This window comes from Urtica dioica, chromosome 4 (genome assembly GCF_054948205.1).
Source record: "Urtica dioica subsp. dioica isolate 48M chromosome 4, U.dioica_male_clone48M_v1_H2, whole genome shotgun sequence".
Lineage (NCBI taxonomy): Eukaryota > Viridiplantae > Streptophyta > Magnoliopsida > Rosales > Urticaceae > Urtica > Urtica dioica.
Genome location: NC_142759.1, coordinates 8,364,877 through 8,391,703, shown reverse-complemented (window position 1 = coordinate 8,391,703; position 26,827 = coordinate 8,364,877). Strand labels below are relative to the sequence as shown.

Genomic DNA, 26,827 nt, shown 5'->3' with positions numbered 1-26,827 from the left:
AGATCGCGACCGGCGATGGCTGGGAAGCGCAGATCCGAGCGTCCACGAGCGTTGTTGAGCGACCACGAGCCGATCCAAGATCCAAGCCGCGAGCGAGTCACCATCGCCGGTCCATTTTGATGGTGGTCAAGTCACCATCGCTGCCGGTGACCTCCGAGGTCCGCGTAGGAAGAGATAGACATATGATTAAATAAGAAGAACAGTTTTTTTTTTTTTTTGTTGCTGTTCATAGAAAACATATTTACAGTATATTCGTGTAAATAAGAAGCATATTTACAGTATATTCATTGTAAATACAAAGTATATTTACAGTATATTCATTGTAAATACAAAGTATATTTACAGTATATTCATTGTAAATAAGAAGCTTATTTACAGTATATTTGAACTGAAAAAAAAAAATTATGGAAATATTTTGAGCACGAAAATTCTGAAAATTATGAATATATGGAAGACAAAATAATATCAATAAATGAAGAATATATTTACAGAGTTTAACCACGAAAATAGATACTAATTACCTAAAGTCAACGCTAGAAACTTCCAAAAACATAACAATAAATGGGCTATTAATTTTCAAAATCTGCAGGAAATTTCAAATTTGAAAACTTCCCTATTCAGTTTCTGCGAGTTAAATAAGGGAAAAAGTGTAAACCTAATTTAATTAATAAGCTGCCACGTAAGCAATATGGCTATTTACAGCATATTAACGAAAGGTTGGCCAATTTTAAATTGCTACACATTCCGTGGCTTAAGCAGCCAATTTTTTGTTTAAAAAAATACTAATTTTTAAAAAATTTAAACATCCACTATTATGAAAATATTACATTTTAAAAACACTATATTTGTAATTTTCCTATAATCTATTGATAATGTACAAAATCACAATGTTCGTGAATAGTATACTAACCAGTAATTACCTTGTTGAGGATAGATATACAACATGAGAAAAATCACATCAATCATACAAAAGATGGATCCACCAATGTGATATAAAAAAATTAAAAAAAAAAGATCAATCAATGAAAATGACACTAACGCAACCATTGAGACAGTGTTCACTAGCCCAATATTCACCAAGCTCGGTGACCGCACGAGTCTAGCATTCAAATGTTTCATGTAATCCATCCGAGCTCGGTTTGATATGATCAGTGGAGCGTGACACAAAGACATTAAAAGAGCCAATTCAAATTCAAGACTTGAGAAAAAAGAATGTCATGATTTGAGCAAAGATGAATGGCTGAATCATTAAGGCATTTGGGCTGATCTACACTTTTAGATAGGGGTGAAATCGGTTCGGTTCGATTCGGTTTTGGACCAATTTGAAAACCAAAATCGAATTTTCGGTTTTGAATGGACCAATGACCGAACCGAATTGGTCGGTTAACCGATTTTGAAAAACCGATAACCGGTTTTATAACCGTTTTAAAACTGGTTAACCAGTTTTAAAGATGTTACAATATAACCAGTTTTAAAGATGTTATAATTATCCAAATCGGTTATCCGGTTTCAAAACTGGATAAAAAAAATCGGTTAAATAACCGATAACCGAATTTTTGGATTTTCAAAATCGATAACCAAACCGATTCTTAAATTCGGTTTCGGTTAACCGAACCGAATTTTTGGTTTGATGACGTGGCACCGAATTTCGGTTCCGGATCGGTTCGGTTATCGGTTTAACCAATTTTCGGTCAATTTTTGTACACCCCTACTTTTAGAGTAATATCTTTGTACTTTTATCATTAAAGCAATTGAAGATGAATTTGTATGCGGTAACCACGTTTTTGGCCTTTATCAAATTGCAAAGTGGATGGCTATTGGTTACCCTCATTAGTTCAACTTCAAATAATGATTTTTAATGGGCTCAATACAAAAGGTTTTTTTCGCTATGCTTTTTTTATTATGGTTTAATTATCTAGTAGTTTTAATACTGTGTTTAAGTATTGAATGAGACTCTTTGGATACCTACCATGAAGGGTTATTTCACGCCTATAAATACTCTTTTAGATGAATAGAAAATGATATACAATGATGAATTAAGAAAAAAAGTGTGCCTCTTTTGTGTTATTCGTTAACCGTTTCGTATTTATCAGAGTTTTACTGTGGCGTTCAACATGATTTATCAAACGGGCTTCCACCACCGTTTGTGACGTCTTCCTTATATCAAAGTTCTTGCTTCTTTATAAGCTATGGGTCGAGGTTTCCCCTTTTCACGAATCTGATTCTAGAAAAATATATTGGAGACTACATGAACCACGGGTTTTATCGCATTTGTCGGCGTGGTACATGATGAAAATCATATCAATCATACACAAAGATGGATCCAGCACTGTGATAAAAAAAAAAAGGTCAACATCAATAAAAATGGCACTCTAACACAACCATTGAGAAAGTGTTCACCGAGCCCTAAGCCTGGCGTCCAAGCAGAGTATTCACCGAACCTCGCGTCCAAGCCCAATACCAACCAAGCTCGGTGACCACAATAGTCTAGCATTCACATGTTCCTGAAATCCATCCGAGCTCGGTGTACTCACGAGACTAACACGTGCACGATCTCTAGCACACCGAAATCTTATTCTCCAATGGATATCTTCAAAACCCACGTTTAAGAACAGTTGTGGATGAGGTGGGAGCTTATTTTACAACCTCCCTAATACTGCCTTGTTATAATATTAGAGCTCATTCTAGTTTGAATCACTCCATTGTAGACTAATACACTAAACCTTGCGATTTTGTAGTTTGTGTTTACCTATCTTTTTAAAAGTATACGTGGACGTGCTATTTATTCACAATTCAACCGTTTATAGACATCATGCCTTGGAAGCCCCTCACTTGTATTTTTCATTGAATTCCACTTGATATATATAAACAAAAAATTTGATGGTTTATTGCAAATATGAACGCTATCATATGAGACAAGTCATTGAGGAGGGCATCGTTTCACGTCTTTTGACGATCTATGACAATAAATGCTCGTCCATTCACTCAATGGAATCTCCCCATGAAAAAAACAGCAAACATGTAAATTTGATAGGAAACGATGTGAAAAGTTGCCAAACAGTTTTCACGTTAGAATACTTTTAGCGACAACAAATATAGACCTTTGTGTAAAAGACAATGAATTTTATAATTAATGTCGTTATAAGTTATAACATAAGATGATAATCTTTCAAATCAAATAGTACAAATATATGTTCATTTAATAGTTTTTTAAAAATGGATAATTTCAAAGAATCATCTCGTGTGGCCTATACCATCAACATCATAATCCTTCCCTTGTCAGCAATTATATCGATCCATTGTTCAACTAATTCTTGTATGATTGATCATATGAGAACTGAATGAAGTCATTTCAGCATGAGCATCTCTACTTGAGTAATTTTACCTATTCGTGTCTCATCTGTTCAGCTTCATGTGAAGTAATTCTTCTTCACCTTGTGATCTCTTATAAGAGTTTCCATAGTTACTTTATAGTATGTTGCATGCAGACTCTCTTGCTTGCTTGTATAACATTTCTTATAAAGAATCAATATATTAGACTAAAGTTTATTGTCAGATGTTGAATCCAATTCACTATTGATCTTCATTGTTCTTTGTTGTGTTAAGTCAACGTGACACATAACCGTTTGAGTCATTATTGACTAGCATAATTATTCAATTCTTTGGTCAAGTTGTATCATGGTTCTGTCCCCAGGTCTTTAATTTACACTCTCATAATAATTATTTTAAAGTGGATCTTTATTCTAACCGTGACTCGAACCCACGATCAAATCGGTGCGAGTAAAAATTTTCACCACGGGTCCACGTGTGCAATATGAATTCCATGATATATTAGTATTTTTTTTTTTTTAAAGATAGCTAACACTTTGGAGGTGGTGTGACATGATGTATTAGTATTGATCTTATTTACTTGATAGACTTTTGAGATTTGTAGTCGTGCTATATTCCCAAATGAGTCGATGACTCTATGCATTCATTTAGAAAAAATAGTATTTTTTTCCCCTTTCATTTTGGGTAGGCAATCCACAACACTAGTTAAAGACATGAAAGAAAATACAAGAACAACAAAATTTATAAGAAAAATCCAAAAACTACAAGATTATAAAATATAATTTGTTGTCTTTTGAAAATCACCTTTTTTTGTTTCTTTACTTTGTTTTGTTTTCTCTCTTTTTTTCTTTGGGAATTGGACTTTTCGTTTTGGAGCAGACGTAGGGTGTTTGGAGGGAGATTTCCAGTCACCCATTCAAACCTTTTTCCTTTTTCCACAACTTCGCTTCTGTTTGTTTTTTTAACATAATTCCCATTTTCAATTATCTTCCATTATAATGAACTCATCCAACTCAATTATTTGTTTTTGGAATTTATTTAGTTAAATATCATACAAATAAAGATAAGAATTAAGAACATAACACCGGAGGCGAAGAAAAAGAAGAAAAAAATAAATTTAAAAGAGCCTTGTAACGCCTCGAATAAAAACGAGACAGCAGAGCAAATCCCAAGTCCACATTTCGCTTCAAATCAAAACCAGTCTAGTATGAAAGCTTGTGATTCTCCTCAATCGGATCAACAGTGAATAGACATCAAAACCAGGATATGCTTGTGATGTGAATCGATCAGCGTCGTTGTTTCCGAGTCCTCTCAATCGACAATGTCGGAAGCTCGAGCCTCTGATCTGCACCTGAAGAAAGAGCTGACCCAGATTCGGAAGGCCACTCGGGCGCTCCGAGATCCGGGCACCACTTCGTCGTGGCGGTCGCCGCTCGCCTCCTCCAGATCCGCCGCCGTAATGCCGTCCGTTTCCTCCGCCCGGAAGAACACGGCCTCCGAGACCGAGGCCAACCACCGGAGAGACGACAAGAGAGTGTTCCTCTACAACTGGAAGAACCCCCGGCCGGAGGAGGACGACGAGGATGAGGGAGAGTCGTCGTCGTTCGCCGGAGGAAGCAGCATCGACGGCAGCCTCAGCGACGCTCGCTACACCGGCGGCGAGACGAAATGGCGGCGGTCCTCCGCGGCGGCGCTCAGGCGGAGGGACACGAGCCTCGCTCCGTCGTCCTCGGCCGCGGCGAAGAGAGGCGCCGGGATCGGGGTCAGGAAGAGAGGTAAGAAACTGAATAACCGTTTGGACGTGCTGTCGAGTTGTAAGAAAGACGTGGCTCTCTCTAGGCGGTTGGATTCCCTAGGGCTAGCATCGGACGGCGACACCACCACCGAGGACTACTGTAACTCCGAGGACACTCACCGCCTCTCCGGAGCTTCGCCGCTGCTCCGAATGGTCAGCAACAAGAAGAGCCAGAACCGGAAGAGCTGGCCCCGGAGAGGCGACTCGTCGTACACTTACAGTACGCCGGCGCTGTCGACGAGCTCGCTGAACCGGTGCTGCGGCGGCGGCGGCGCTGCCGAGTCGTGGGACGGGACCGCTGATGAGGCGGACGACGGCTTCGACTTCCCGGGCCGCCACGGGTGTGGAATCCCGTGCTATTGGTCGAAGAGGACCGCCAAGCATAGGAGCGTCTGCGGAGGATGTTACTCGCCGTCCTTCTCGGACACTCTGAGGAGAAAAGGCAGTAGCTTTCTGTGCGGGAGTCAGACTGTGTACCCCGGCCGGAGACAAGTCCCGAGGAGGACCGCTCGGGGAGTTCTTCCGCTGCTTTCGATGAGCGGAGACGAGGATGGCGACGGCGACGACGATGATGTGTCGAATAATTTCGCGGAGCTCGATTTGGAGGGTCTGAGCCGGCTGGACGGGCGGAGATGGTCGGCGAGTCACGAAGGGATGGAGATCGTAGCGCTCCACGGCGAGGAAGAAGAAGAAGAAGAAGGGACCCCCGAAAACGCCGCGAGTTTCAGCCGAAAGTATATGCCCATGCTCTTCGGCGAGCTGATCGGGCAGAGCATTGTTGTGCAGTCTCTCGCGAGTGCTGTTTCGAGGGGTCGGATCGTTCCGGTCTATCTTTTCCAGGGTCCCAGGGGGACCGGGAAAACGTCCGCGGCCAGGATCTTCGCCTCCGCCTTGAACTGCTTGGCCTCCGGCGAGTCCAGGCCGTGCGGGTGCTGCAGAGAGTGCTTGGAGATCGTCTCGGGAAAGAGCAGAAATCTCTGGGAAGTCGATGGCACCGACAAATTGGGAATCGATAGAGTCAAGCACCTGATGAAAAGCGTGTTGTCGGGTTTTTCGACCTCCTCGCGGTACAGGGTTCTCGTGATCGACGAGTGCCATCTGTTGTCTTCGAAAACGTGGCTGGCGTTTCTCAAGTTTCTCGAAGAGCCGCCTCAGCGGGTCGTGTTCATTTTCGTGACGAACGATCTCGACAACGTTCCCCGCACTATACAGTCTCGGTGTCAGAGGTTTCTCTTCAACAAGATTAAAGACTCCGACATCGCGACGAGGCTGAGGAAGATTTCCGCTGAAGAAAACCTAGACGTCGAATCGGATGCGTTGGATCTGATCGCATTGAATGCAGACGGTTCCCTCCGGGATGCCGAAACCATGCTGGAGCAATTGAGCTTATTGGGGAAAAGAATTTCCAAGTCGCTCGTGAATGAACTTGTGAGTAAATACCCCATCATCGGCTTCTAGCATATTTTCGCAGTTGTTTGCTGAAATTTTTTTATGTAATTAACGAAAATGTTACTTGTGCTACACTCTGTGTTATTCCATAGGTGGGGGTTGTTTCTGATGAGAAGTTGTTGGAGCTCTTGGAGGTAGCAATGTCATCCGAGACTGCTGAAACAGTGAAAAGAGCCAGAGAGCTGATGGATTTGGGGGTGGATCCGATAGTCTTAATGAGCCAACTCGCCAGTCTGATTATGGATATCATTGCCGGAACATACATTACCGTCGATGGAAAAGACAGCTCTTTATATGGCGGGAGAGATGGTGAGTCTTTATACGGTTTTACCAAAATTTATGAGATTAGAATGTATTAAGTTCGTTTGCGCTTTGCGGTTTATTTTTTGTGCGTCGTTACACTTTGAGACAGCGTCTAATTGGAGATCTGTTGCAGGCACTTATTAGTACAGGTTAGGCAATTTAGTCTAGGTGTGTTTCAAACCGGCCACGGGTTGGGCCACAAGTCATGCATTTGTATATGGATAACAACATTTCTTAAACGTACGCTAAACAAAAAACTAAATGACCTAAAATTGTTTGTGCTAATCCAGATACTTTTTTATTTTTTTTTCTTTAGTTGCTGGAAATGGTATATCATATTTTCATTCCAGATCCTGATGAAAGGCAAATAAACCATTCCCTCGCGGTTCACTTTCCCAGATACTACATACTTACGTGAATATGTTTCTGTAATCAATCATAGTGTAGAGCTCGGGGAAAGAAACATTCTTTTGTGACAATCACTACGTATTCTTCTTTCACATATGAATATTCACATGTTTTTTGTAATACCAGTTCTTTAGTAGTGTGCTTAACTTTACTTGGTGATCATGCTTTAGTTACGGACGCAGAACTGGAGAGATTTAAGCATGCCCTGAAGCTTCTTTCAGACGCTGAGAAACAACTGAGGATTTCGAGTGAACGTTCAACTTGGTTCACGGCAACACTTTTGCAACTTGGTTCAGTGTCTTCTCCAGACCCTAATCATTCGGGCGGTAGCAGGAGACAAAGCTACAAGACAACTGACGATGATCCGTCAACAGCCTCACTAGAAGCCACCGTGTATAAACACAAGTCAGAAGTTCACTATCTGCCTCATAAATTAAGCTCTCCCAGGAAGAAGGCAATACATGGTAACACTGAGTCTGGGCGTGATTTATCATCTCGCAGTGATGGTTTAGGCATCAACTCCAAACACTCCCATATTGATGGCAGTATTTCAGCTGCTTCATGTGATGATGATAATGAAGTCGGAAATGTTGGCATTCGATGTGTAAACTCAAATAAATTAGATAGTATATGGGCACAGTGTATTGACAAATGCCATTCAAAGACATTGAGGCAACTTCTTCACACTCATGGAAGGCTTGTTTCTATTTCAGATGTTGAAGGTTAGTTCCATAATACCTAGTGATTTTTTTCTTCTTTCAACCCTTGTGAAGCTCTTCACCTCTTTCATTCTATCTGCTTTTCCTTTCCTGCAATCCAATGCTCATATCGAAAGTCGGAAGTTCGGTTTTATCTTGCAGATTTTAACTTAGTTTTGGTGTTCGTATATACAGCTTATATCTCTATCCCCTATGGATTCGATTATTGTAAATATCGACTGCCAAAAAACTTGAATCGTGTCACACTGGCTCAAGCACATTATTGACGACCGTGAAACATGGTTTTGTGTGCAGGTGTTTTGATTGCTTACGTTGTGTTTTCTGATGAAAACGTTAAAAATCGAGCTGAAAGGTTCTTGAGCAGCATAACAAATTCAATAGAAATGGTTCTGAAATGCAACATAGAGGTCAGAATCATACTCTTACCAGACAGAGAGCTTACGCCAAGTCCTATAGGCGTTAACGGGGAAAGAAGGCAGATGGGAACTAAATCTCATTCAACACCAGATGGGGACTACCATTCCTCTTCCGCGTCTACGGAATTATTGGCCGAAGGCAGTGTGAAAGCAAGTGATAAAGAGGAGATCCCAATGCAGAGAATAGAATCAATTATCCGAGAGCAAAGGCTAGAAACTGCCTGGTTACAGGCTGCAGAGAAAGGAACCCCCGGATCATTGAGTCGTCTGAAACCTGAGAAGAATCAGGTTCTGCCTCAAGAGGGCAGCGAGGATCAAATGGACCCGAATAATTCGAATGGATTCTCGTCTCGGCAGTGGGAAGATGAGCTGAACCACGAGCTCAAGGTTTTAAAAGCTGACAGTGTCCTTCAGAAGGATCAGACAGGCAGAAGGATGGATCGCTATCCAATGTCCCCAAGTTTATTGCACGATATCACCTTCGTGGGTGCTTCAGGAAAGGATAATATGTGAGTCTTACTAATGAATCCATCTTCTTTTTATATTACGCGTTTCTGTTTTTGCTAAACAAATTATTACCCTGTACCCCCAAGTTCATGATGCAAGCTAAGCTTCATGAGTATGTTCTGATGTAAACTGTGCTTTTTGCAAATCAACCTTTTAACCTATATAAATGGATAAAGAAATGCCACTCCTCAACTGAAAACCTATTCTGGGCTTATGCTTAACTAAGAGTCTTTAGTCTAGTGGTTAGGTCTTCGGTCTATTCCCAAGATATTTTAAGTTCAAGTTCCTCTAAAGGTACTCATTTATCAATTGCTAGTATTTCCGGGTCCCCAAATGTTGTGGGGTTGGGGGAACCTAGCGACCAAACCTCTAGTTTTTTTTTATATATATTAATAAGATACTATTCATCTTAGGTCAAGATGGCGTGAGAAGTTGACTTTTTGGGCTACATAAAATCTCAAGAATTTAGCTGAGAAATGAGATAATGTATAACAGAGTATTATTTGGTCGGCCATTGCTTGAAGTGATTGATCACGGCTTTAAGCTCTAGAAATGGATTGTTATATTCTTAGACCATCGCTGTTTGTGTTCCGGTGTTATACTTTTGCCAAGGTCAAAGTCATTCATCGTAGTCTTTGATGCCTTTCCTAATAATTTATGTTCTTCTCTGTTTCCTTCAGGGGCTATGAATCAGGGTCCGGTAAGAGAGGCTGCGGTAGATTTTTGTGTTGGAACAGGGGCAAAAATCACAGTAATGGAAAAGTAAGTTTTCATGGTATACATTGAACATTAAGTTGGACATTATTGCTCTAGAACTCTATGAAATCTATTTCTATGCTATAAACAGGTTCGAGGAACCCCTGTTCGGCCGCAGAAAGGTGCGCGGTTTTCGTTGTTTGGTGAATGTGGAAAGGCAAAGAAAACTGAGAGCAGGTTAAGAAGATGAACAAGAGATTCGGGTTAGGAGATTTGGAGATACTATCGTGTGTTGTCCATCCTTAGGTATTTATTTAACGACTAAGCTATTCTCCTTCGGAAGTATATTGGCGAGAGAAAATGTTAATGGGCTCAGCTTGAGGCAGCAATCCCTTCTTAAGCTCCCAGATTTTCATTTCAGGGCATTCATAAAAACACTTCTTTAGAAAGCATTATTGTAGTAACTGGCATGGAATAATCAATATATCAGTCAAAGAAATTTTTTTAGAGCAGCTCAAAGTTGGCCTTTGTCTTTTGAAAAGATTGTATCATCATGGGATCTAGTCCGAGCTTATTTATTATTCTGATTTTTTTTTTCTGCGTTACCTTCTCCTATTGCCTTTTTGGCTAGTTTCAAAAAATATTTCGTTTTCCTTGATACAAGCAATGAGATAACTATAGATGAACAAGAGATGAAAACGTTGTATAAGAAGCCAATGCCTGTTTTGAAAGTTTTGAACACGGAGAGAACGATTGGAACCCAAGACTTTTCCTTAGAGCCATCTACAGCCCTTAAAAAACAATATTTTAGCAAAAAAAGTACTATTGATCAAATGCTCCGACGGTTCCGGGGCCTAAATGCTCTCTCTCTCTCTCTCTCTCTCTCTCTCTCTCTCTCTCTCATTAGCTTAGACCGCCACCTCACATTAGTGATCAGATTAATGTTGAACATCAGAGAGAAAGAGATCAATCTTGGCAATAGCAACCTACGAATTTTGGGAGAAGCTTGAATTTCAATAAGGTCGTCACTCAACCGAAGAACATATGTAATATTTTACTTCGCTCGGGCCAATGGTAGTGCCGTGATAAGGACAAACGATTTTTTGCAGAGCCTGAGCTCTTTGCCTTCCATAATGAAAGCATAACCCCTTTCCTACTAAAACAAAATGCCAGCCATAAATGCTAATAGGCAAGAGCACGCTTTTGGGCTGTTGCTGAAGCTCAACAGCGGTTAAAAAATTACAATCAAAACGGAGGGAAACAGAAACCGCAGAGTATGACTCTCGGTCAAGTAGTACAAACTATCAAATAAATTATTAAGCAAAAAAACTGGTGTTTTCCCGTCTATACATATGGAATTTTCAGGACTCCCGATGTAAAATAAAATATATATTAAAAAAAAAAGATGAAGCAGAAGAAGAACATGAAAATGGCTTCAGCAACTACTCCTCTTCCTCCTAAAGCTACATGCTTTTCGCATGGACATTTGATGGTGAACGAGTGTTCAATGGAAATAAATGAGTTCCCGAATGTAGCTTTTTCCAAATCATTTTCTTACCAACTGCAAAATTAGTAGTCACTTGGAAGTGTGACTAGAGAAAGACGACGAGCGTTGCAATTCACCCGAAGGGTTCAGTCCCTAGTTTCATCACCTGACGATGACTTTCTTCCATCATAGCGCTGTCGAAATCAGACAAAACAATGCTCATCACAATCTCGTGGCACAACAAAATTTCAAGCACAATTCACTGGTCAACCGTACGTTACTATATTATTGACATGGCGTTTTCTTGCAGGAAAATAGCTGCTTGAGAGCGTTTACCTGTTTTCCGAAGGTGAACGGAACATATCTATACTTGATCATGTGAGATATTTGCCTCCTCATGGTCATGAAAAAGAGAACCACCCAGTAGAAAAGAAGTATGGGCCAGAATACAGGCACATCAAAGACACTGAAGAATGTCATCACAAAGGCAATGACAAAGGCCTTTGTGATTGAGTACCTACAAGAAAATGTAAAAGCCTAAATTCAAATAAAATTATGATTTTATGATTCTCCAACATGGGAAAGCACAGATAGTTTTCGTTTATAGCATTTGCGAGCATATGAGGATTTGCGGGTAGAGAGAGTGAGTCCCCCTGATTAATTAAACCGCCATAACACGACATGATCAATTATGATAAAAAGTAAGAGGTTTCATGCTTCTTTCGGTGTAATCCCGAATAAAAATCGATACCCAGAATTGCATGATCCCATTCAAATGAGGTAGAGCACTATACTCAGTTTCTGAAACTAAATATACATATCCTTAGACCTCAAACTTGTATGAGGTCTTCGGAACCTTCTTCAAATTGGTAACTCGGACCTTACAAAGCATTTAATGGCATTATACCTAGCAAATACCTTATCCTTGCATGAGTTGGCATTTAAAAATCTCGAAGAGCACAAAACCAGTAAAGCAAATACCAGATACGACTATAAAATATAAACAGGAAGAAGAAAATAAAACGGCAATAAAATATTTCAGTTCGTAAAATAAAATAAAAGCACAAAATCGTTAAGTCGGCAAATGTAAGACCGCAATCACCCTATCTAAACTCAACGTGATTTGAAGCGAAAGCAAAATTAAAGCAAACAGAGCCAAAAAGCAACAAACTTGAAACTGAATTTCAGATACGAAAAGTCAAAATCTCACGGAATCAACAATGGAGCCAATCGAAGAAAAGAAGTTGAATAAATCAAAGGAGAAAGGATCGGAAGTACCAGAACTTGAACTCTGGGAGACGGCGGACGAAGGGGCGAAACTCGTCGGAGCCTCTGGTGGGGAGCGATGGTCCGTCCTGGGTCTCGGGGTCGACCTGAGGGGAGAGGAAGCCGATGAGGAGGTTGAGGAGGTAGATCCCGAGGCCGTACGAGACGATGTAGAAGCCCTGCACGAAGAACACTCGGAGTCCGTACACGAGAGCGACGGCGAGCGTGGCGATCCAGCGGTTGCGGACGAACGGGGTGGATTTGTCGAGCGCGTGCTGGTACCGGATTGACAGCTGGTGCGTCCACTGCGACACCTGCGACGCTGGAGACGATGACTCCGCCGCCGACGATCCTGCTCCGGCGTCCATTGGAGGAGGAGGAGAGAGAGAGAGAGATAGAGAGGGAGGGTTTGGTTGGTAGTGGTGTCAACGCCTGCTTGTGCTTGAGATCGCTACTTTTCTGGCCCATTGTCCATTCAGGCACTTAAATGCTTAAAAAAAAAAAAAAAAAAAATCTAATTTCGAAAGATTATTTTTTAACCAAGAGTGATATATTATCACATTATATTTATAAATTAATTATTTTGACAACTTATCTTGCTGGTTGGAATTGCATTTTAAATAATGTTTATTTATTGATAAAAATTTGTCACTTAAATTATTAGACGATAAAATAGAACAAAAAGTTATTCACCGATTTAATTAAAATACATTTTTTTAATATATAATTTAGTTCGACTTCATTGTCTTATTTTTCTCCAATTTTTTATCCACATATATGTTTATATTTGTTAATAATTATTATTTTTATTTGTTTGTAATGATTAGTAGTAGTTTATAACAATTATATGTTTACTATACTAACTAATCTTTTACAATTGGTTATAGTGATTTATAATAGTTTATACCACAATTAATATCACAATCCAAACAATTTAAACCTCCACAATATCACCTATCCTCATACCAATTCCCGTATCCAACCCGGCAATCAAAAAGTCATTTGAAAACCTAGGTTTAGAGAATTATTAAAAATCACATATTCCATTTTGGACCAAATAAGAAAAATCGAGAGGAAAATCAGCATGTACTTAACATGTGCTTGACGCTCGCCGCCGGGACTCGCGCCATCGTCGCCGCCAAGCTCCAAACTCTACACCATTTGAGAGCGAGAGACGTTATTTTGAGGAATATCAAAATTCAATTTTTAAGGAGTTATTTATATTCTAAAAATTAGGTAAAATAAATATCTATTTTAAAAATAAAGTATAATTACTCAGTTAAATAACTTTATATTTGGTATATAATAATGTGCTTCACTTGACGCCTCGTAAAATGACCATTTTTAATTATTAACCGAATTTTAGTTACAATATAGCTTATACAGGTTTAACGCACGTGTCTTACTTCATTTATAAATATAACTGAAAGTTAACGAAATTATTATTTAACACTCAAGTTTTATAGTATGAAATTATTCTCATTGGTAATGCATTTTTCGCTGTTGTTGCTTATATGTGTTGTATTATTTCGTATAGATTAGTTTTATAATGCAGTTTTGGAGTTCCTAGATAAGTCACAAAAATTGTGCCCATATGTGACCACATGTGTGAAAGGGCATTGTTGAAAAAAATGATACTATTCGTTATGGGCATCGGAACCGAAAGCTATATGAAATTCCGGTTCCAATGCGCTAATATGTTCTAGCGAAAGTTCCGCTTCCGCTGATAACTGTAACCAAGGAAAAAAAAATGTTGTTTTCGTTACTGTTTCGAGCCTCTTGATTTACGGAAATCGTCATGCCGATGGAAAATCGAACCGAAAAATTGTGGAAAATGGCAAGTGAAATGCCGTTTTCAAATGCCGTTTTCGATGGAAAACTGACGTGTCGACGGAAAATCAAACGGAAATAATGTGGCAAAATATATTTAAAATATAAACATGTAATATATATACATTGTATGTAATATATATATATATATATATATATACTTTAATTTTTAAACATATATAAAGAAAATACATTATGTATATAATCTTTTTTTTAATAGAAAATTGTATATATATAATATTTTATAAATGTGTGCTACTAACGTATATATTATTTTTTTATAATTTGTTTTTTAAAAAAGCGATAGTAAAAAAAGAAAACGACAAAAAAAAACAAAAAAAACTACACAAAATTTATCAAAATACTTTGACATATATATATATATATATATATATATATTCAAATTTAAATAATATTAAAAAGGTAGTAAAAAAACAAGAAAAAAACGACACAAAAGAAAACGACACACAAAAAACGACAAACGACGAAAATCGACGAAAAAACGACAAAAAACGAAAAACGCCGAAAATCGGCGAAAAACAACGACGAACCGAAGAAAAAAAAAACCTTCGTCGGCCGCTGATTCGCCGGAAACGAATTTTCCGGTAAAATTCCTGGAAATTCGTAGGCTTTTAAATCCATGACTGTAACCGGAAGGCATGCTTAGTTGTTGGAAGTCATGGTTTCCGATAAGTTATATTAAACCATTTAATTGTTGTTATTTATAAATAAAAATTCTTGAACCAAGGGCTTATATTAATCCAAGGGCTTATATTAATTGCCCATTTTTTACATTAAAATATTTGGAACTTAACATAAGTAGAATTTCCGACAAGCTTAACCGAAATGAGCTTAACACTTCAATTAAGCTCGAAAGTTTGCCAATAATAAACCGGAAATTTATGTACCTATACGCAATCGGAAGGTGTCTTAACGGAAACAAAGTTTCCAATAAATTATGATGCCCAAGGTGAGGTATTATACACCTTTTCACTTTAGTCTATGATTTACGACAAATTAAACATCAACTTATCTCTAACTCGAAATTCTATTTTGAACACCAACAAAATATATTACTTATTATTTACTATTTAAATAATATTAACAGATTTGTATATACAATTCAGCCCACATGCATATACGTAGCTTGTATTTTTATATTTATTATTTATTTTAATAAAAGTTATATATATAGATATACACCTCAAGTTTAGGTGAAATGCTATGTTTCACTCATAGTTTTCATAAATGTCACCTTTGAGTTTACCATACCTAAGAATTATAACTTGCAATTCATAATCTTAAATAAATAAATAAATAATTAGCATACATCTATCTCTCTCACACACGCACACACACTTTTTAAGGAAATAAATAACCCCATAATTATGTTTAATATTTACAATTTACTATATAATATATAACAAATTCATAATATTAGAAACGAATCAAGGATAGATTAGAGTTTATATTCCGATTTAGATCTATTGATATTCATATTAATTGAATATTGTAAACTGTTGGAAAAAAAACAAATGGAAATGAATAATTAGATTATTGACAATAATTTCTAACTAAAGAGCTCCATGATTTGCATAGGATACATCGTCAGCTCGATGATCGGCTCTTCATCATAATATGACACGCGTTCGCACTAGGATTTTAGAGGCGGCAATTAACTTAGAGCCGAAATTTTCGCCTCAATTTAGAGGCTAAATTAGTGAGTTTGAGGCAGAATTTCACCTCTACGTAAAAAATTAATGGTGGATTCCCACTTCTAAATATCCAAACATAAATATTAGAGGCGGATTATTTCGCTCATAAACTTACTCAATTTTTAGGCAGCCTAAATCACCTCTAAAATGCTTTGCAAATTTTCAGAACACATTCTTTAGTTGTTTTAGAGAAAATGACACATAAGTACCTTGCGTTTTAGTGAAATGTAGATTTTAACATTTGGTTTTCAAAAATATCGAGCTCATATCTCATTTTAAATAAAATGACGAAATTGTACATTTAAATAGACAACAGTGCCACAGATATTTTTTTATTGAATTTTGTATTGACTTTTGATTGACGTTGATTATAATAATTATATGCGAACACCAATTATATTTATTCATTCATGTCATATATGTAATTTATTTAAAAACTAAAAATCAATAACAGTCTCTTAATCGTGAAAAACGCAGAAAGAGAGAAATTGATAAAAATCGACAGTTGATAGTCATCAAAATCATATATTCGAAGAGAGAATCCAGGATTCATAATTGCAATTCGAACACGGAATGAATTCATCTATTAGGATATATGAATTTTATTATTTAATATCAATTTAACACTATTTTTATTTCAAAATTTGGAATTTGGAAGTGAGGGTATTGGTTTGAATTTTATTCGATTTTTCTTATATAAGGGTTAATATAAAATGAAAGAGAGATTTATGACACTGTTATTCATTTCAGGGTATAATTTTATCATTTTAGTTAATAAGATGGTATGAACTCGACATTTTTGAAAATCAAATGTTAAACTCGACATTTTACTAAAACACATGGTTTGATATTAGTTCATCTCATGAGACAAGTACTTCCCATGTCACTCCTCACTATGAAGGAAAATCACATTTTAATTGGTCATATTCTTTTTTAAACTTTCAATAAAACATAAACATTAATTGTTTTACCTCTAACTTAAATTTCCTAATAAAACACTCTCGTACTTAATTAAATAATTCTTCTAGAGAAATCAATGTTTGATTGTACTAAGCCCATCTTCCAAATAATTCATCAATACCTTTTGTTTTGTACCACTCGACCTTCTTGAACTTTGTAACTCCTTAGCAAGAAGCAGAGCTACAACTATATCATGCCTAGAATCTTTGAGAGGCACCAACACCACGCTTACAACAAACAACGGATGAGGATGATATATTTTGGGTGAATCATCCTACCATCAAAACAAGGCAAAAAAAAAAAAAAAAGAGACTAAATAAAAGTGACTCGTTTTTATACACATATCTCAAAATATCTAACACATGAGTTGTTTTCCTATAAAACAACAAGACTCAACTAATTATGTTCGTTGCGAGCAAATTTTTTTAGCGGACCAATAATGCTTCACACATACAATATTATGATACATATACATTATAGATATCCAAAGTTATGCACACAATTTTTTCATGAGCTCTTATTGACCACGAATTTTCAATAATAAACATATTAACGAACATGTAGTTTTGACTTAAATTTATAGGTTCGACATATTGTAAAAAAATTGCTAGACATACGGTCTTAATCTATGCACCTTTTCTATTTTACGCGGGTGTAGATGTGATGATCACTGTACTAACTATAACACTCGCGAAATTTAATTTGGAACTTTCCGATTATATATCGAAGATTAACGCTAACTCCCATGTGAAAATGGCTTCCCAAGCAAGATTCGGCCGCATTGATGACATTTACCCGATTTAATATTCACGACGACTTCCCAAGCAAGCTTTCTATTCTACCCAAGTCTTTTACTTTTTTAATTTCAATTTTAAAAAAGAGCGGGAGTCATGGGCCCCACCAAAATGGACAGGTCAACAACACCGCTCCAGAATAAAAAGGGAAAGGGTAACACAGAAAACACGCTTAAATGGTCTCTCTCTCCCAAATTCGGCGGGAAATTTCGAACACCCCGCGCATTTCCCAAAAATCAAAATTCCTATAGAATAGTACCAAACCCTAAAACGCATTCAAAATCGCCTCACATCTTTCTCTCTCCTCCCTTATATATATACAAAACCGTCTCTGACAATCTGCACACTCATTTCTCAAACCCCGCGCGCGCAAACTGTTCGACAAAAGTCCTCGCTGAAGATAATAACCAGACGAAGAAAGAGCGATGTATGTGGTGAAGAGAGACGGTCGCCAAGAGGCTGTCCATTTCGACAAGATCACGGCGAGGCTGAAGAAACTGAGCTATGGCCTAAGCTTCGAGCACTGCGATCCCGTGTTGGTGTCCCAGAAGGTCTGCGCCGGCGTCTACAAGGGCGTCACCACCAGCCAGCTTGACGAACTCGCCGCCGAGACCGCCGCTGCTATGACCGCGAATCACCCTGATTATGCTTCGGTATTCTTCTTATTTTCTTTAATTCACGTGGATCTGTGGTTGTAGATTTGGTTCGAATTGATTTTTTACTTAGATTTCTGCGTTGGTTGGTTTCAATCATTTATAAGGTTTGTGATTGTGAGGATTCTTTTTTGTTTCTTGTCTCTAGAGACTTGTGTTGTTATATGTAGTTTGTAACAATGCGTTTTATATGTAAATTATTATTATTATTATTATTATTTCTTGGATTAATTTTGTTTTCATGGGAGCAATGATCAATGGTTGATTTCGTTTTTCATTTATTTATTTTTCTTGTTGTATTTCTCTCTGGTCAACGATGATTATTGTATTCTTTGTTTGTTTTGATCCATGGGCTATCTACGTTCGAACTAGCATCCAGTACAAGATTTTGTGTCTTTTTTTTTTTGCTTTATTGTTTGTCTATTTACGGGTTATATGAGTGGGTCACTATTGATTTTATTTGTTTATTTTTCAACTGAACACTGCTAATTCATTTTGGGTATGCTTTTCTTACTGCAGTTGGCTGCAAGAATTGTTGTCTCGAATCTGCACAAGAGCACAAAGAAGTCATTTTCAGAGACGTAAGTCTCATCATGGATTATTTGTTTGTTATTTCCTTCAAGTTGATTGATTTTTGATTATTAACTTTAACACTTTTAAACAGGATCAAAATCATGTATCACCATGTCAGCGAGAAATCTGGCTTGAAGGCTCCTCTTATTGCTGATGATGTCTATGAAATCATCATGAATGTAAAGTCAATTTTCATCCGATGAGCTTTCTATTTTCATTTACAGTATGGTTGCTTGCTTGTATATACAGACCAGGCATCTCTTTTCTTTCTAGTTGTGACTAAATTGGCTGACTCCATTTCTTTGTTTTTTATATTTTCTTGATTGACCAGAATGCTGTTCGCCTCGATAGCGAAATAATTTACGACCGGGACTTTGACTATGATTACTTTGGCTTCAAGACCCTTGAGAGGTCGTACCTCTTGAAGGTTGATGGTACGGTTGTTGAGAGGCCTCAGCACATGTTAATGAGGGTTTCTGTTGGGATTCACAAGCAGGATATTGATTCTGCTATCAAGACTTATCACATGATGTCTCAGCGCTGGTTCACTCACGCGTCTCCCACCCTTTTCAACTCTGGAACACCAAGGCCTCAGGTACGTTAAGGTGCTCTGGAAAATTTCTTATATAGTTCATTTGTATGTCATTGATGTTTGACATGACACAACGTTTTTGCAGTTGAGTAGCTGCTTCTTGCTGTGCATGAAAGGTGATAGTATTGAAGGAATATATGATACTTTAAAGGAATGCGCTGTCATCAGCAAATCAGCTGGAGGCATTGGTGTCTCTGTTCACAATATCCGTGCCACCGGAAGTTATATTCGTGGAACGAATGGGACATCTAATGGAATTGTTCCAATGCTGCGGGTTTTCAATGATACTGCTCGTTATGTTGACCAAGGTGGTGGGAAGAGGAAAGGTATATAAAGTCATATTTTTTTGACTTTCTTATTGAATTTAAATGTACTTTGTTCTGAAGGTCGCGTTTTGATTATTTTAGGTGCTTTTGCTGTGTACTTGGAGCCATGGCATGCTGATATATTTGAATTTCTTGACTTAAGGAAGAACCATGGAAAGGTACATGTTCTTTATGTTTGTGGACCTTGATACTGCTCGCTGATGTTTGCTTATTTAAGCCTTCTGTGTATACATTATATGAATGTAATCGCATTTACTAATTCTAGGAGGAACATCGGGCTCGCGATTTGTTTTATGCTTTGTGGGTACCTGATTTGTTCATGGAACGGGTCGAATCCAATGGAGTGTGGTCTTTGTTTTGCCCCAGCGAGGCACCTGGTTTGGCAGACTGTTGGGGTGCAGAATTTGAAAAGCTTTACACAGAATATGAAGCACAGGTGATTCATTTTCTGTTGATGCATATAGCCATGTCTAGTGCTTATTGAAATTAGCAACCACTAAGTTGCTATTTGTTGTATATTCTTGCAGGGAAAGGCCAAGAAGGTTGTTTCGGCTCAAAGTCTGTGGTTTGAAGTTTTGAAAGCTCAAATTGAAACTGGAACTCCTTACATGCTTTTTAAGGTGCTTAATTCTTCAATGCCTGATCTCAATCTTGTGTGGAAATTGTTCCATCGTCCAACCTTTTGACAATGTTTTTAATTTTTTTTATTACAAGTCTTTATGGTTTTTAACCCTCTGTTTTTTAGGATACTTGCAATAAGAAAAGCAACCAGCAAAATCTCGGTACCATAAAATCATCAAACTTATGCACCGAGATCATTGAGTACACAAGTCCGGATGAAACTGCTGTTTGCAATCTGGCATCAATTGCTTTACCAAGATTTGTTAGAGAGAAGGTAAAATTCTTTTGTACTAATAAGTTAAAGTTTCATGCCCTTTGATTTTTTCTCTAGTTGTATGAGATGAGCTTTTCTGTGCTGCAGGGAGTTCCATTAGAGTCGCATCCCTCTAAGATTGTTGGAAGCAAGGGTTCCAAAAACCGATACTTTGACTTTGATAAACTAGCAGAGGTTTGTGTTTACATTTCTAACTTTGATCTGTTTATCTTGTTTTCTTTTCAACTCTTTTGATGCTTTCTTTAGGTTAATAGCCTTGGTAATTCAATTTATGCTCTACAAGACACCGTCCTTACATTATTTGCTATGGACAGATCACTGCCATAGTCACAACAAATCTGAACAAGATTATCGATGTAAACTACTATCCTGTTGAAACTGCAAGAAGATCAAACATGCGACACAGACCAATTGGAATTGGAGTTCAGGGCCTTGCTGATGCTTTCATATTGCTTGGCATGCCATTTGATTCGCCCGAGGTAATTGTTTTTTTTTTAAAAACTGATCTTGTATCTGATGGGATGATATGTGTATAGTTACCTGTTTCTTATACTTGCCAATAATAACAATGCCAAGTATTCCTGTTACAGGCTCAGCAACTAAACAAAGACATTTTTGAGACCATATACTACCATGCTTTGAAGACTTCTTCTGAATTAGCTGCTAAAGAAGGCACTTATGAAACCTATCCTGGTTGTCCTGTGAGCAAGGTATACTAGTTTCCAAGTTGTAGAAAAATATATCGGCTTTACGAATATTTATGAAATATACAGCAAAAAATTGTGTCATGCACTTAATTCTTTGTCTTGATTCTTAATGGCCACTGAATTATGCAGGGAGTTCTTCAGCCAGACATGTGGGATGTAGTACCTTCGGATCGATGGGATTGGAAAACTCTTAGGGAAATGATCGCTGCTAACGGAGTTAGAAATTCGCTTCTTGTGGCTCCAATGCCCACTGCTTCAACCAGCCAGATTCTGGGAAACAATGAATGCTTTGAGCCATATACTTCCAACATCTACAGTCGCAGAGTGTTGAGGTTTGAATTATATGCATTTTGTGTATTCTATATTTTTAAATCCTATCTCCTTGGTTCTGAACTTGTATGCTTAATACTATGTGTCAGTGGTGAATTTGTTGTGGTGAACAAACATCTGCTTCATGACTTGACTGAGATGGGCCTCTGGTCCCCTGCTATCAAGAACAACATGGTTTATGAAAACGGTTCTGTTCTGAACATCTCAGAAATCCCAGATGACCTCAAAGATATTTACAAGTAAGAAAGCTGCATAGTGATATTACTTGCTCAACTTGTTTTTTGTTCTGGTGTTTGCTAAAGCAATCTTGTGTCGTCAGGACTGTGTGGGAGATCAAACAAAGGACGTTGGTGGATATGGCAGTTGATCGCGGCTGTTACATTGATCAGAGTCAAAGTCTGAACATACACATGGACCAACCTAGCTTTGGGAAACTCACTTCTTTGCATTTCTATGCGTGGACCAAGGTAAATAATGCTCTTCTGCATAGTAGTTGGCTCTTTGACTTCGATAAACATTTACCTGATGTGATAGGAATTTGAACTTGAAATTGTTTTGGAATAAAATACATAGTATATCAATGTTAATGATTGCTTCCGAAATTCATCTCGTTTTGTCGTGACAATAATAGGGTCTTAAAACTGGAATGTATTATCTGAGGTCTCGTGCCGCGGCTGATGCAATTAAGTTTACTGTGGATGAAGCTGCCATCAAAGTAAGTATTTTATATTGAGAAACTACTTGATGTCACTTTTCCTTTGATGTACAGATCTGTTGATTTTCTCTATTGTGTATGTGCCTTTTAGGACAAGCCAAAGGTTGAAGCCGATGCTGGTGATGACATGGCACAGATGGTTTGCTCTCTGGCCAACCGTGACGATTGCCTGGCTTGTGGAAGTTAAAGCTCCGATGAAAACTACTTCTGGATGGTCTATATATAATTATGTACATAAAGCTGAAGTTCTCTCTGAATTATATCTTTATTCGAAGAGGGCAATTTCTTTTTGCCTCGAGTTGATGTTAAATTATGGACAAGATTCAAAACTCTAGTATAATGAAATGTCATTGCTGAAGACAAGTTTAACGTATTATGTATAGCAATGCCTTTATATAACCTTGAAACTATTGCACCAAGTTTTCCTTGTTTCGTATTCAATCTTTACTGCTAAAGCTAGCGAAGTTAGTTAGAAGGTAAACAAAACGATCAATGAGGTGGTTTGTAATAGGCGTAAACCCCGTAAAAGGACTGCGCAAAGGTGAGGAGCAAGAGGACGAGGGCAGCGACGAAGGAGAGAACAGCCCAGGGGTTGCTGAAATAGTTGTGCCGGAGCGAGGCGCGCCAGGCGTTCCAGCGGTGGTTGTAGTAAGCGTTGACGTCCTCGGAGAGCCGAGAGAGATAGCTGTCGCTGACGTCGTAAACGACCTCCTGGCAGAGGCGGTTGAAGAGGTCGGCCACCTCGGAGTCGCTGCCCAGCCAGTGCTCCACGATCCCGCAGTAGTGGAGGTACCCGACGTCCGCCGGGGAGTTGATGAGGTTGTCCATGAAGATGACGTACGACGTCACGTCGTTGCTGCAGTCAAGGTGGCACTGCTCGAACGCGATCAGGTTCAGGAACAGCGACTTGGTGCCGTCGTGGATCAGCAGCCTCGGGATGTGCAGCACCCCTCCCCGAAACTTGACGTCCCAGAACCGGTCCGTCCTCCGCCGCCGGAACTTGATCCCCGCCTCCCTCAGCTCCGTAACGCAGTGCACCAGCTGCTGCCGCCGCTTGTCCGCCACCCTGTTCGCCTGCCACCAACCACGGAGCTACACTTCAAACTTGGGTTTTGCTAAATTTATTTATTATTATTTTAATAATTTTTTTTATACTAAGCCATAAAAATTTGGAAATTTACTAAATAGACAATTTTTTTTTTATAAATTTTAAGTAAATAAATTATTATGATGATTTGATATTATTTGAACGTTTTTAGTATTCTATTTATATTTTTAGAGTCATTTATTTACAATTATTAACTGTTTTTTAGCTTTATAAATAAAATCTCGTGTTTATTTATTTAAAAATTATATAGCAAAACTTAGTTTTCATATATTACTATATTTAGAGAGCTCAATTTTTTTTTAATCTCTTTTATTTAAATGGAGTTAATTTTGTAATTTTTTTGAGGAAAATAAAACAAAAAATTAGGTAAATATTCAATTAAAACGTTTGAAATTACTATATAGTAAACGTTTCGTAAATTTTAGACAAATAGTCTAAAGATGATGTGATCTAATAAATGAAACTGTCTATTTACCTGAGATTTACGAAACGTTTGATATTTGTAAATGTGGCTATTAAGCTAATGGACCCAATATATATATATATATATTTTTATATTTGGGTAAGCCCTTGATGGGTGGCTCCGTCCCTACCTGCGACCACCTCTTCATCCACACCCTGGCCTCCGGCTGCGGGCCCCGCCGCAGCAGAGAGCGCCGGAAGACCTCAAGGCAGTGCAGCCCCTCCCCGGACAACGGGTCGAAGGACGAGGCGTCCGAACCCGGAGCAGCTGCGACGGCGGTAGGTTCATCGGTGGGCATCAAAGGGTCGAAGAAGCGGAGGGCGAGGCGGGCGACGAGGCGGGCAGGGTCGACCCCGGAGCCGGCGAGCTGGATCCCGAGGAGGCGGTCGAGGACGAAGAGCGGGATCTGATTCTCGAGCATGATCATGTCGCGCTGCACCGAGTGCATGGAGCCGCGCATGGCGAACACGGGGTCGTGCCTCGGGTACCCGAGGTGCTTGAACCCTCCCGCGGCTCCCCGGAACAGGTCCAGCACGAAGCACCCGTCCAGGACCATCATCTCCACGAACTCGTTGCTCGTGAGCGCCACGGGCCCCTCGTAGCAGGCGCGGGCCCGGTCCTCGACTTCGCGGACGGCCTCCAGGAGGTGGGACACGTGGAGGCCGGGGGTCCGCCGGAGGACGTGGGAGAGGCAGCGCCACTTGTGCCGGTCCATGCGGCGGAGGCGCCGCCGCCCGTGGTGGTACGGGCCCAGCGAGACGGTCTGGGGAGCGTAGGCCTTGTCGTCGCCTTGCTCGCGGAGGTGCTGCGGGACACGGTAGATGCTCAGCCTCTCCCACGCGGACCCCGCCGCCTCGTCTTCTCGAGCCTGCTCTAGCTTCTCCTTTATCGATATCACCCACTCCGACTCCGACGAAGATCTCACCGCCGCCACCGTGTCCTCCTCCTCCTCCTCCTCATATTCTGTTATGGCCTTCGCCGCCATTCGCAGCGGCGAGAGTTGATCTTGTTGCAGCTCGTTCTGGACGGCTGGTGATTCGAGTGATCTCGATGTTGTTGTTGTGTTCGCCGGAGGTCGCGGTGGTGTCGTCGCTGCTACTCCGGCTTCCACGGTCTCTCTCAGTTTTAGGGTGATCAAGTACCAGCTCAATAACTCCTTGTTGAAAACGGCCACCATTTTTTTTTTCGTGAGTTACCTGGCTACTTGGATCTGGTTTGGATTTGGATGATGGAAACGTGATGTTAATGGATTGGTTGTTTTGTTTTGATCATGATATATATTATGATTACGTTGAAGAGGAGGGTGTTCGAGAAATAATTATGGTGAAAAGATGATAGAAAACAGTGGGTCTTGTTTTTTTTTTTTTTTTTTTTTTTTTTTTAATTTTATTTTATTTTATACGCAGTCATTGTCTAGTAGAGCCTTTTTCTTCTTTTTCTTATTGGTTCGAATCGGCGCAGAAACCGGAAAGATTTTTTTTTTTTTTTTTTGCTCAAGGGAAAGATTTTTTTTAGGCGTACTGTTTTATTCGTGCCTTTTAAAGAATTTGTTTATTCCATCGTGATTCGATTAGAAAAATGAAATTCAACTCGTATTGTCGTATAGGTTTAATTGACAAGAAAAGCCATTGAAGTATACCATGCGGAAACAGCTTCATACGATCTAGTATGATAAGTACTGCAACGTGCTCTTATTTTATGAGAAAATGACTTTAAACACGTTCAGTCCTCAACTCTGCGACCCGGTTATAATAAAAGGCATACTCAATAATTTATTATTTGCTTTTCTCTGAGAAGGTAACATGGATTGATAATTTCTTGTCCCGATCAGTGACTGGTTATGGCAGATTGCTTGTATGTATAAAACTGTAATATCGAATTATTAATCGTTTAATATTCAATACGACCAAAATTAAATTATTATATTCATGCCAAAAAATTAATAGATACATATACAGCTAGAGCCAGCAGCCAGTGGGTCTTCCATAATGAAATATCATAAGAGAATTTCCTCTTCTTCTAATTTATACATTGTGTTATATACCTCAAATTTATTTATATACAAATCGTATGATTGATCATTGATGTCTTTCAATTTTTTAACAATACTTATAAGTTATAACCTAACCCCATCTCTCTCAAGCACTCCCATCGACTAGTAGTATTTTTTGTAAAAATTGAAACATCGGCAAACAACATGCCGAATCTTGTATATAGGTATATTTAGACGTTCAAGACGTAAAATCAAACAAATATATCTAGCAAAGATTAAAAGAAAAAAATATAAATTAATATTGTAATAAACATATAGGAGAATGATTATGATATTCGCAAACTTTTTTTTTTTTTTTTTTTTTTATAAAAGTTATTTTGCCTACTATTACTTTTATAAAAGCTCTCGCGCTAAACACGCTTTTAGAAAGGTAGACAGAATTGGGCCAAATAAGTAAAACCACCTTTTAATGACATCTCCTAATAACATCATCTATCATCCAAGTAACAATTAGCTAAAAAATGACATTCAGCTTTCAAAAAGAGTTTTATGACTTCGATTTTGATACTATAACACTATCCCATTAAAAATACTTCCCGATGTGTGTCATTACGTGTCATGTTTGAATACCTGCAGGCTGCTCCAGCGAAAATTAGGATTATCTAATATTTTTTTTTTAAAAAATTAGGATTATTTACAATAATAATAATAATAATAATAATAATAATAAAAAATAAAAGAAACATAAGTATTGTCCTCTACCACAATGAAAGTCAAATAGAATTAGATGTGAATCAC

General features: G+C 38.6%; 4 protein-coding genes across 5 annotated transcripts; 2 read left to right on the top strand and 2 right to left on the bottom strand.

Moving 5' to 3' along the window:
• The first annotated feature begins 4,342 nt into the window (after window positions 1-4,342).
• STI (AAA-type ATPase family protein) lies at window positions 4,343-10,204 on the top strand. The gene is made up of 6 exons (XM_089611634.1): window positions 4,343-6,553; window positions 6,667-6,883; window positions 7,456-8,007; window positions 8,299-8,929; window positions 9,608-9,689; window positions 9,775-10,204. Exons 1-6 carry the CDS (start codon window positions 4,652-4,654, stop codon window positions 9,871-9,873), a joined length of 3,483 nt encoding a protein of 1,160 aa, XP_089467760.1. The 5' UTR covers window positions 4,343-4,651; the 3' UTR covers window positions 9,874-10,204.
• Window positions 10,205-10,915: 711 nt separating this feature from the next.
• Window positions 10,916-12,854, bottom strand: LOC149400054 (protein RER1A-like). Its single transcript, XM_089613245.1, has 3 exons — window positions 12,388-12,854; window positions 11,446-11,626; window positions 10,916-11,303 (listed from the first exon to the last, which is right to left on the bottom strand). The coding sequence occupies exons 1-3, from the start codon at window positions 12,741-12,743 to the stop codon at window positions 11,256-11,258; spliced, it is 585 nt and encodes a 194-aa protein (XP_089469371.1). The 5' UTR covers window positions 12,744-12,854; the 3' UTR covers window positions 10,916-11,255.
• A 5,012-nt stretch (window positions 12,855-17,866) lies between these two features.
• On the top strand, window positions 17,867-22,828 carry RNR1 (ribonucleotide reductase 1). Of its 2 annotated transcripts, XM_089611230.1 has the most exons (17): window positions 17,870-18,327; window positions 18,847-18,908; window positions 18,992-19,079; window positions 19,232-19,495; window positions 19,578-19,818; window positions 19,900-19,976; window positions 20,084-20,254; window positions 20,346-20,438; window positions 20,564-20,713; window positions 20,801-20,887; window positions 21,028-21,192; window positions 21,304-21,423; window positions 21,550-21,752; window positions 21,840-21,989; window positions 22,070-22,217; window positions 22,382-22,465; window positions 22,557-22,828. In XM_089611230.1, the coding sequence occupies exons 1-17, from the start codon at window positions 18,100-18,102 to the stop codon at window positions 22,650-22,652; spliced, it is 2,427 nt and encodes an 808-aa protein (XP_089467356.1). In that variant the 5' UTR covers window positions 17,870-18,099; the 3' UTR covers window positions 22,653-22,828. The 2 variants fall into 2 exon arrangements, with proteins under 2 accessions (XP_089467355.1, XP_089467356.1); XM_089611229.1 differs by having other exon boundaries at window positions 17,867-18,327; window positions 21,550-21,989.
• A 126-nt stretch (window positions 22,829-22,954) lies between these two features.
• LOC149400052 (UPF0481 protein At3g47200-like) lies at window positions 22,955-25,935 on the bottom strand. Its single transcript, XM_089611231.1, has 2 exons — window positions 24,167-25,935; window positions 22,955-23,539 (listed from the first exon to the last, which is right to left on the bottom strand). The coding sequence occupies exons 1-2, from the start codon at window positions 25,211-25,213 to the stop codon at window positions 22,955-22,957; spliced, it is 1,632 nt and encodes a 543-aa protein (XP_089467357.1). The 5' UTR covers window positions 25,214-25,935.
• Between the last annotated feature and the right edge of the window lie 892 nt (window positions 25,936-26,827).

Bases quoted from the DNA above. Each gene is read 5' to 3' on its own strand.
- STI (XM_089611634.1), top strand. From the start codon at position 4,652: ATGTCGGAAGCTCGAGCCTCTGATCTGCACCTGAAGAAAGAGCTGACC. The intron at 8,008-8,298 runs GTTAGTTCCATA...TTTTGTGTGCAG, and splicing joins TTCTATTTCAGATGTTGAAG to GTGTTTTGATTGCTTACGTT. The intron at 9,690-9,774 runs GTAAGTTTTCAT...TGCTATAAACAG, and splicing joins AAAATCACAGTAATGGAAAA to GTTCGAGGAACCCCTGTTCG.
- LOC149400054 (XM_089613245.1), bottom strand. From the start codon at position 12,743: ATGGACGCCGGAGCAGGATCGTCGGCGGCGGAGTCATCGTCTCCAGCG. The intron at 11,627-12,387 runs GTACTTCCGATC...ATTTTCTTGTAG, and splicing joins CTCCCAGAGTTCAAGTTCTG to GTACTCAATCACAAAGGCCT. The intron at 11,304-11,445 runs GTAAACGCTCTC...TGATTTCGACAG, and splicing joins CGTTCACCTTCGGAAAACAG to CGCTATGATGGAAGAAAGTC.
- LOC149400052 (XM_089611231.1), bottom strand. From the start codon at position 25,213: ATGGTGGCCGTTTTCAACAAGGAGTTATTGAGCTGGTACTTGATCACC. The intron at 23,540-24,166 runs GTAGGGACGGAG...GGTTGGTGGCAG, and splicing joins GGATGAAGAGGTGGTCGCAG to GCGAACAGGGTGGCGGACAA.
- RNR1 (XM_089611229.1), top strand. From the start codon at position 18,100: ATGTATGTGGTGAAGAGAGACGGTCGCCAAGAGGCTGTCCATTTCGAC. The intron at 20,714-20,800 runs GTAAAATTCTTT...TCTGTGCTGCAG, and splicing joins CAAGATTTGTTAGAGAGAAG to GGAGTTCCATTAGAGTCGCA. The intron at 22,466-22,556 runs GTAAGTATTTTA...TGTGCCTTTTAG, and splicing joins TGGATGAAGCTGCCATCAAA to GACAAGCCAAAGGTTGAAGC.